The sequence below is a fragment of the Fonticula alba genome (genome assembly GCF_000388065.1).
Source record: "Fonticula alba strain ATCC 38817 unplaced genomic scaffold supercont2.7, whole genome shotgun sequence".
Taxonomy (NCBI): Eukaryota; order Rotosphaerida; family Fonticulaceae; genus Fonticula; species Fonticula alba.
Genome location: NW_009242977.1, coordinates 1,427,836 through 1,437,939, shown reverse-complemented (window position 1 = coordinate 1,437,939; position 10,104 = coordinate 1,427,836). Strand labels below are relative to the sequence as shown.

General features: G+C 67.4%; 1 protein-coding gene across 1 annotated transcript; it reads left to right on the top strand.

Moving 5' to 3' along the window:
- Positions 1-506: 506 nt before the first annotated feature.
- On the top strand, positions 507-8,213 carry H696_04518 (hypothetical protein; the record flags this gene model as incomplete). Its single annotated transcript, XM_009498398.1, has 6 exons — positions 507-1,865; positions 1,989-2,136; positions 2,308-2,722; positions 2,810-2,929; positions 3,107-3,937; positions 4,112-8,213. 6 exons carry the CDS (start codon positions 507-509, stop codon positions 8,211-8,213), a joined length of 6,975 nt encoding a protein of 2,324 aa, XP_009496673.1.
- Positions 8,214-10,104: the final 1,891 nt, after the last annotated feature.

Below are 10,104 nucleotides of genomic sequence, written 5' to 3'. Positions count from 1 at the left end.
CCCCCCCCTTGCCCGCTTTTCCCGTCGCACACTAGCCGTCCTTCCGCCACCACCACCACCATCACCACCATCCGCGTCGCAAGCGAGCGGCAGCACTTCGTCTCCACGAGGACGCCGATCTGATGTTCTCCCCCAGCAACCACTGTGTCAGCACCACCCCCCTCCTCGAGTCAAACGCCCAGTGGTGGACCCCCGTCCTCTCCCACCCCTATATAGATCGCCTCACCGGTGCCGCCCCCACCGCCGCCCACTGAGGCCGCGCCCCCCCTCCCCCCCCTCTCTCTCCTCCTCCTCTCCCACTGCCCTCCCTCCTTTGCCTGCTGGGCGCCGATCGCCGCGCGTCCCGCGGAAAGCCTCCTCCTGCCTCCCCCCCCCCCCCGACGGTTGGTGGATCTGTATTTCCGGCTTTCCGTGCGTGCCTCCTCGCTCCTTCGCCTTGCTCCTCTTCTGGTCGCCTTGCTGACCTCGCTCACCGCTCCTCCCCTCCCGGTCCTCTGCACGAAGGCATGGACACACCGACGGCCACGACAGGCCCGCTGGCGCCGAGTCCCGGCGCTGGCGAGACCGCCCGGGCACCGGCCAGCCGCGAGGCTGCTACACCCGTCGAGGCGACTGCCTTCGCGGCGGCCGCTGCCACAGCCAGTGCTGTGGTCGCGGCATCTGCCTCCCCGATGACCGCAACCGCCGCCACCTCACCTGGGCCCATCAACCAGGAACTCATTTCCCAAGTGAAGATCGCCGCCATGATGGCTGCCTTACAGGCGGCCAGTGCCCCCGGGTCCCAGTCGGCAGGTGGCGCGCCGGCTTTGGACATCGTTGAGCTGTCGCGCGTCATCTCCGCGGCCACCGATGCCGCTGTGGCGGCACTCATCTCCCCGACCGCGGGAGCCAGCACCCCGGCCGCCGCCTCGGTCATGTCGCCGGCCGCCGCCCCTCCGGCCACCGCCCCTCCGGCCACCACCACCTTGACCACTCCAATCGTCCCGGCCCCCACGGCTGTCAATCTGCCGATCACCGTGCCGAGAGAGGCTGCCCCTGTTGTTCCCTGGCAGATGTCGGAGCTTGCGGCCGGCAGTGTGCCTCAGCCTCCAGCCGCACCGCCGGTTGGCCCGGCGGCCCCGGCTTTCGACGTTCCCACGCCCGCTCGCGGCGCTCGCTCTCGATCCTTGTCCATTCAGATCCCCATGGCCCCGGGGGCCGCGGCGCTGATGGACCCGCCAGCCTTGACTGCCCCCGTCCCCGGTGATGCTCCCCCGATCGGGCCTTCGTCCGATGGGGCTGCCCCCCCCGTCGGAGATGTCCCCCTGGCGGTGGTCGGGGCCGCTGCCGGCGCCTCGACCGTTCCTGGCCCGGTCGCCAAGCCGCCCGATGCCGGGGCCTCTGTCGGCGAGATTTTCCTCAACCCACCGGACCCGCTGCTCGAGCCGCTCATCGCCCAGAGTCGCAGCCGCCGGTCGAGCGTCGCCCTGTCAACCGCCGGTCCCCTCCACCACCCCTTTCCGGAGGGCGGTAGCCCTACCTCGCCGGCTGCCCGGTTTCCCCGGTCGGGCACAAGTGGCCAAGCGGCCCGGCGCTTGTCACGCATGAGTTCCCTCGATCGGTCGGAGTCCCCTGGCCGCCCGCTTCCCGGCTCACTGCACTCGACTTCCTTCCTGGCCATGCTGGCCGCCAGCCATGACCTGTCGCATACGGCCGCTCGCGAGGTGGCGTCGCACATCTGCCCGCACCTGTCGCTGGTGGACTTCCACTCCTTCCGCCAGCGGCTTGGCGACCTGCAGCGTCTCTTCCACCAGGTGTCCGCCGCATCGAAGCTCACCTGCACCGACTGCCCAGCTTCATACCAGCACCTGTGGGTGTGCACCGAGGTGCGAATGTCTCTCTCTCTCTCTCTCTCTCTCTCTCTCTCTCTGTCTCTCTGTCTTTTCCGATTGCCCTGTCACTCACCGCGTGTCGGCTCTGCATCCTGTCGCCCTTCTCACCATCACCAGGCCGACTGCATGAGTATCTCCTGTGGGCGTGAGGTCAACAATCATGCCCTTCAGCACTTCGCACACATGTCAGCCGCCGCCCTGTCCCCGGGGCTGGCCGGTGCCAGCTCGGCCAGCGCCTCGCAGCACCTCCATGAGCCGGTCTCTGGTCCGTTGCCCCCATTCCCCACCGCTGCTTGTGTCTACCCGCTTCCTCTCTCTCTCTCTCTCCCCCTTTCTCCCTTTCTTCCTGGCCCTTCCTCTTGGTATTTCTCACCCCATCCTCTTTGGCCCTCCCGCGCCCACCTCGCCTGACCCTCCCCTGCCACACCTGCCACAGACTCCGAGAGCGAAGTCGCCCTGTCCTCCAGCACCGACCTGATTGGGTTGGCAACCGGCGAGCCCACTTCCCACTGCATCGCAGTGCGGCTCTTTGACCGCACCGTCTGGTGCCACATTTGCGCCAAGCTCATCCCCATCTGGGACCATATCACTGATGTGTGGCTCCTCCCGGAGGCGGTTCGCATGCGGGAGCTCCTTAGCCGCATTCGCCTGCCCTTCCAGCTGAGCTTCCTTCTGCTGACGGCTGGCCATGATCGGCTGGGAATCGGTAGCTCCGGCGGGCGTGATCCCTTTTCCTCCCCGGGCTCGGTCCTGTCGCAGACAGCCCTCTCGCGTCTCATCGGCCTGGTGGGCCTCTCCAGCACCGGCAAGGACAGCCACTTTAATGCCATCCTCCAGGCGCTGATGGCGTGGTATGTGTCGCAGCATGCTTTCTCCCCCGCTGCCCTCCCTTCTCCCACCTCGCCGACCCTCCTCCTGACGGTGGTATGCCTTCGCAGCGACATCCTGGTGGGATTTTTCAAGCATGCGCCCGGGTACCTGAAGCTCTTCGCCTCGCGGCATCCCACTGTCACCGGGGCCTTCGTGGACTTTGTGGCCAGCTACTGGCACGTCAATCGGTACGCGGCCGGGGCATTTGCCCCTCTTGCTGTGGTGTTTGTGCTGCCGGCTGACCATGTCCCCCTCCTCTTCCTCCTCCTCCCCCTCCCTCTCTGTCTCCCTTGTGCCCCGTCTGCTCGACTGCCCTGGGCCCCATCGATGCCAACGGATGTTGCCTTCCCTTGGTCGCCTCGAAGCCCGGTCATCTCCTCGCAAAGGCTGCTGTCGGCCGTGCGTGCGCGGTATCCCTTCCTGCTGGGGGAGGCGGCCTCTTCCGGGTCTTCGGCCGCTTCGCGGGCGCCGGCCGGCGACCCGGCACGCATGGAGGATGCCTTCTTGCTGTTGCAGCTCCTCCTGCGCAGCCTCCATGATGACCTGAAGCTCCCGGATCTGCAGGCCTACTCGCGGGCGACTTCCTGCCTGTCGTGCGCCGACTGCAGCCTCCAATCGGAGCGGGGCTGTGCCCGGTGCCGGGCCGACGCCTCGGCCTACTTGACCTCCAGCGGCAGCTCCAACAAGCTCCCCTCGAAGATGGCCTTCTCCTCGAACTCCAGCGTGGTGAGCGACACATTCGGGGGTGTCTTGCTGTTGCAGTACTTCTGCCTCGGCTGCAAGCGTGTGTCCTCCAGCCGGTCGCGCTTCTTCGAGTTGAACATCCCCCTGGTGGATGCCGATGCCGCGGCCTACCAACGCAAGATCCAGCACCGGCTTGGGGTTTTCTACTCCACGCATCCGGCCCGAACGGTGCTCCCCTCGCGGGATCAGCCATTCTGTGAGCACTCGGTCGAGGCCGTGGCCACTGTCATCCCGGGCCTGGCGTCGGGTGGATCGTCGTCGCCCGTGCTCCATGCCGCCGGTGGTGTGGCCGCTCCGCCCGGCGCCGCCGCGGGCCACGGTTCTCCGTCCGGCGTCACTCGCAAGTGTCCCTACTCCGCCACCCGGGGCGCCCCCTGCTTCGAGCCGGTGGTCGACACGAACTTCAGCAAACTCACCAGCAAGTGGCGTAAGATCAAGAGCCAGGTGTTCAAGTGCGTGTAGTCCTTTTCTCCTTCTGCACATTCCCGTGGCCGGCCTGCCTTTCCGATACCCCCCTCCTGATTGTTCTTCCATCCACTGATGCACATCTGTCTCCCTTTGTCTCTCCCTCTCTCCATTGCTTTGCCCCCTCCCCCTCCCCCCTCCCCCCTCCTGTGCAAATCCAGTGCAAGCGACTGCCGGTTGATTGACTGCCTGGAGGAGTTCTTCTCCACGGAGATCATCCCGGTGACTGCCAGCTCAGGGCTCCACTGCTCCGGCTGCAATGCCAAGACCGCGCACAGCCGCACTCGACACCTGCTCATCCCGCCGGAGTTCTTCATCATCCATCTACCGCGCTTCTTCGCCGCCCAATACGAGGCCCCCGATGCTGGACCCGATGAGTCCGGCGGCATGGACTCTCCGGCGGCCGGAGGTCGCCCTGCCGAAGGGGCGGCCGATGCTCACTCGACGGCGACCGCGTCCCCTCCTCCTCCCCTCTCGACGGAGCCGCCGGCTCTCGGGGCTCGACGCAAGTCCTTCTTCGCCGCGGGTCCCGGCAGCGGCGGCGGCGGCGGCGGCGGCGGCCACACAAGCAGCATGGCGCCACACCCCCTGGCGCCGGGCCACCCGCAGCCACACCCGGCCGGGACCCGGAGTCGGCAGCTGAAGAACTTCAGTTCATTGCGCTTCCCCCTGCGCGGGCTCGATGTGGCGGAATTTCGCGTGCGTGTTCCCCACGCGGATGCCGACTCCTCGGATTATGACCTGGTGTCCATGGTGACGCACTTGTCTTCGTGCACGGTCCCGGTGAAACCCACGCAGATTATCTGTGCCGAGGCTCCGGCCTCGGAGCCGGGGCCGCTTCCTTCGGGTCCCTCCGGGCCCGGCACCGCCACTCCGGCCGGCCGGGTCCCCTCTCCTGGCTCGCCCTTCGGCGAGGGGCTGGTCCTGTGCGGGGACGACCTGTGTTCCTGCCGGGCCATTCCCCGGCCGGCTGGGCATGATTTCTCTCGCGGCGGGTTTTACCATTGCCTGGCCGAGTCGGCTGGGGCCCGGTGTACCTGCGGCCCGGGGCACATGGACACGGCGATGCTCGGGCAGATGCCCTTCGGCGAATCGGCCCCCGGGCACTTTGTCACCTACTCGCGCAATCTGGCCACCGGACACTGGTATGCCTTCGACAATGAGCAGGTCTTCGAGGCGTCCTCCTCGTCGGATTTGACCCGGGCGTCGCGCCACACCGGCGACCCGTGCATCCTGATTTACAAGCGCCGGCCGTTGGCCTCCTGCCGGCGGGCTGTTGGCAAGCTGGTGGCCGAGCTTCGTCGGCATGAGCGTTTTGCCCTCGTCGATTGTTTGGACCACTCGCCGGACGCCTCGCCGCCCCCCTCCCCCGGGGCCTCGGAGGATGAGGACCGGTCCTCCGGATCGGGCCTCGACAGCGTGGACTCCGGCTCGGATTCCGAGGATGAGGAGCCCCGCGCTGGCGGGGACTCTCCCCCGGCCACGACGGGGCTCGAATCCTGGCGCCGGGCAAACGAAGCTCAGCGTGGAGCCCGGCGCTCCGGGCGCACGGCTCCTCTGTCCATTCCTCGGCCGGTGCGCTTGTCTTCCGATTGGTGGTGGCCCGAGCGTGCTCACAGCGGGTCTTTCCTGCCGACCGGCCAATCACCCACGCCCATTGGTGGCAGCGGCGGCGGCGGCGGCGGCGGCGGCAACAACAACATGCGCTCCACATCGCTCATTTCCTCTGCCAGCTCGCACGAGCATCTGTCCGCCCTGAGCCAGGGCAACCGGCCCCTGTCGCCTGAGCTTCGGCCTCCTGGGGAAGTTGGCGGCCGTCTTTCACGCGTAGATCGGTCATCCTCGGGGGTTGACTCGTCGCGCCATCGGTCCGGCAGCAGCTCGATGCCACCCCCGGGGTCGCGCAAGCCCTCGACCGGCGGGCCGGTTCTCCCACATTCCCAGATCCCGCCACCGGTGGCGGCCATGGGGTCGTCCTCTTCATTGGCGTCGGCCGGCGGGGCGATGGGCAGCGGGCCTGCGGCGGCCGCGGCGGCTCGGCGGTCGTCGGCCTCCTCGCGCGACGAGTCGCCCCTTCGCCCGGCCCCCGGCAGCGGGGCCATCCTCCCCCCGGCGCATGGGCATTGGGTGCTGGTTCCACTTCGGTGGTTCAACCTCTGGAAGAATGGGTCCGGCTCGCCGGGGCAAATCGACGTCCGGCCGCTGCTCTGTCCCCACGGGTCGTCGCTCATTCGGTCGAATCTCCTGCCGAAGCATGTGTCCTTCCTGGAAAGCTCCATCGGTCACATCGCGGCCGGGCTGCTGTGTGGCTCGCTCTTTGCCTCGGCCTCCGGGGCCTGTGGGGGAGCCGGCCTGCGGCCTGGTGGCGGTGCTGCTGCTGCTGCTTCGGCCGACCGGTGGTCGCCGCCGGCTGACGGGTCTCCCTGGTCTGCCAGTAGTCCGGCCCTGGCGGCGGTCAATCATTCCGCCGGCGGGTCGCCGTCCCTGAGGCTGTCATCACCGGACGACGGGCAGCACAGCTCGTCCCCCTCGATGGCGGAGGTTGACTCGGGTGCCTGTCCGCCCGGCTGTGCTTGCCGGCTTGTCAGCTCGGCCGGGTCGTCGTCGTCGTCGTCGTCGTCGGTCCACCGGCTGGCCAGTGCCTCGGTCGAGTCCTTCCTCTATCCGGCCGGTGCCGGGAGCTACTCCCCATTGGTGGCCGGGCCGTCGGGCACCCTGCCCTGTGGCGATGCGGCCTCCGGCAGCATTGCCTCCTCCTTCTCGGTGTTCGGCCGGCCCTCGGCCTGCCCGGTCATGCTGTCGGCCGACATGGTGGCCACCCCGGCGGCCACGGCCGACCTGGCTGACGGGGACATTTGCGTGTCTGTCAATCTCAGTCGGCCGCTCCTGGCGACCGATGTCTTTGTGGCTGTGCCGCCGAAGGTGTTTGCGGCCTTCACCGCGCAGTGGGGCCTTACGGCCTTGGCCGGCGGGCAATACCCGCCGCCCGGCCATGGCGGTGCGCAATCCGGGCGCCTCATCCCGATCCCCGGCCTGGGTAGTTTCTTCTCGTCGGACTACCACCCGGTCGGGCTGGGTGGGGGTGTCGGTGGTGACCCCTCGGCCGCCGGCCCGGGCCACGATCACCACCATCATCATCACCAGCACCAGCACCAGCATCATCCCCATCACCATGTGTCCCAGCAGCCGCCACGTTCGACGGTCTCCCCGACCAGCGAGCGGCCTGGATCCCCGAGCGCCGGGGCATCGTCGGCATGCCGCTCTTCGCCCTCGCTGGGTTCGTCGCCGGATGTGCGTCCGGCTTCGCCTTCGCCATCGCACCCCCTCTGGGGCGTTGGCGGTGGTCTGGGCCATGGCCATGGCAGCAGCAGCAGCAGCAGCAGCAGCAGCAGCAGCGGTGCCGGCAGCAACTCCACGGGTCTCTACTCGCCGGCGCCGGAGGACTCCCCTGGCCGGGGTTTGGGCTTCACGTCGACGCTGGTCCCGGCCTGGTATCCCCGGTCGAATCTCAACCGTCGGCATTGTCTCCTGTGCGACCAGCTCCTGCTGCGAAATGTGGCCGAGTTGAATGCCGTGCAGTTCCTGCTGTCCCTTTCCCCGCAGGCCCCCTTCGACCTTGATACGCTGGATCAGATTCTGGCAGCCATGCAGCTGCCTGGGGCTGGAGCGGCGGCGGCGGCGGCGGCGGCGGCGGCGGCGGCGGCCGCCGCCGCCGCCACGACCGACTCCTCCTCCAGCATGAGCCTGTCGCGGTCGGCCTCAAGTGATTCGTCTCTCGGGACCGTGGGCGGTGTGGATGCGCATGGGCATCAGCACGGTGCGGCCGGCGGCCCGTGTGGCCTCGCGGCCTGTCCCTCCCTCTGGCCGCGGGCCCTCGAGTCGTCTGTCGGTGTTCTCTTCATCCTGCCGATGGACTGGGCCCGGCATTGGCTCCGGCACTTGTCCCGCTTGGTCCCCTATCGGCATCATCATCTGGGGCAGATCAACTTCGCTTCGCTCCTTGCACCGTCCCCGCCATCGCCCCCAGGCGGCCCGGCCGCGGCAGCTGCCCACTCGGCGGCCCATGCCTGTAGCACCGGCGCGCGGCTGTCCCCCCCGCTGCGGCCCGGCCTGGTTCTTGGCCGGCATTACATTTGCGTGAGCCACCATCTGTGGCTCTTCCTGGCCACGGTCTACGGGTCGGCGCATGTGATGCCGCGCCGTGCACGCGACATCTATGGCGAACCGGTCCATGACCTTGTCACGTGCATGGATATTCTGTAACCCACTTGCTCGTTTCCCTTGTGTGCCGACCGTAGGCCGGCCGGCTTCCCTTGCCTTTGTTCCTCTTCCGCCCTCCTTTTTTTTTTTTTTTTTGATGCGCATGGAGAGAGGGCGGTGTCTGTGCCATGTTGCATGACACAATAGATCCATCCTTAGACGGAGTCTTTTTCGGTTGACGAGAAAACTGGGCAAGCTGAAGTAGAAAGGTCTGCCTGTGCATGTGCATGTGCATGTGTGTGTGAATGTGCAATTATACACCTTCAGGCAAGAGCCCGATTGTTGGGAGGGGCTGCCGCCCAAGGCCTCGCCACTTCGTGCTGCGATACGCGCCCGTTTCTCGATTGGGTACCGATGGGTTGCGAGTTGGAGGGAGCGAGCGAAGTAGCCCCTCTCCGTCTCTCTCTCTCTCTCTCTCCGTCTCTCTCTCTCTCTCTCCGTCTCTCTCTCTCTCTCTCCGTCTCTCTCTCTCTCTCTCTCTCTCTCGATCGCTGAAGTACCAGGGACCCTTTGCCCCTTCAGGGATGCCCAAGCGGCGGCGCAAGCACGATGCAAGCCAAACAGCAGGAGGCCCAGGATGCCAAGGGCCAAGTGGAGCAGTGGCGGCAGATAAGTGGGTGGCGGGAGCAGGGTAGCCAGCAGGGTCACCAGCGAGGGATGCCTGGTGTGTGCGCACACACACGCGCGCGCGCGCGCGCGCGCGGGCGGCAAAGCTGCGGCGAATGAGGGTTGTGCGGCCGATGTGCTCCGGCCTGGCCGGGGTGGTGGTGGGCGGAGGCCATCGGCTGGCCGGCGCGTGAAAGAGCCCCTCTGGCCCCCTTTCCTCCTCGGCCCCTTTTCCTCCCCCGCCCCCAGGGCCGTGAGCCCCGGGCGGGGGTTTCCCCAGCTCTCTTTGGAGGGACCCCCCCCGTCCCCCGCCCCGCCCCGCCCCGCCCCCCGCCCCCCGCCCCCCGCCCCCCTCCCACCCACCTCCCGACATCGCCCCTGCGTGTGTTGGGCTGTACACCTCCGTGTGAGACGGGCCCCCTTCCCCTCCAACCTTGCAAGCTCCCCCGCCCCCCCCGACCCCCCAGCTGCGCCCAAAGGCCTCTAGCCTGTGGTGGCCCCATGTCGAAGGGGGCTGGTGCCTGAGTCGCGCCCAACGTGCCAGGGTGGATGTGGGGCCATTTGCCGGGCAGCAGCAGCCTGTATGGAGGCGGAAGGGCGGTGACGACGAGGGCCTGAGGAGCCAACACCATCGGTCAGTGTGGGGCCGTGTCTGGGGGTTAATTTGGTAATTAATGAGTCGCCACAGCGCGAGAGCCCCTCCTGGGATTTGGCCTCTGACCGTATCTGCCCATCTCCCTCTTTCTTTCTCTCTCTCTCTTTCTCTCTCGCTCGAGCACGCCCGCGCTCGATCTACCCATGGCACGGGCTCATGCTTGCGACAACACCCGGAGGGAGAAGACTGAATTTCAAGTGCTTGGGCTGTTCCAAAGTGCGGGCGGGTTACCCGAGCGCAGAAGCATCCTGAGCGGTCCATCGCCCCCCACTCAGCCTCTCTCTCTCTCTCTCTCTCTCTTTCTCTCTCTCTCTCTCTCTCTCGAGTCATGACCGGGGGTGAAAAAGAAAAGGCCCCACCCAACTCCGGTGCTTGTGATGGACGGGAGTATGCTCACCGGAAAAGCCTCTCTCTCTCTCTCTCTCTCTCTCTCGAGTCATGACCGGGGGTGAAAAGAAAAGGCCCCACCCAACTCCGGTGCTTGTGATGGACGGGAGTATGCTCACCGGAAAAGCCTCTCGGCGTCCCGTGAAGCAAGCAAAGCATCTCCCGGGCCATTGTGGCATGGGGTCGCGGGGCCTGGGTTGTACCGAGGGCAAGCTGGGGATGGGGTGGAGGGGGATGGGGTGGGGG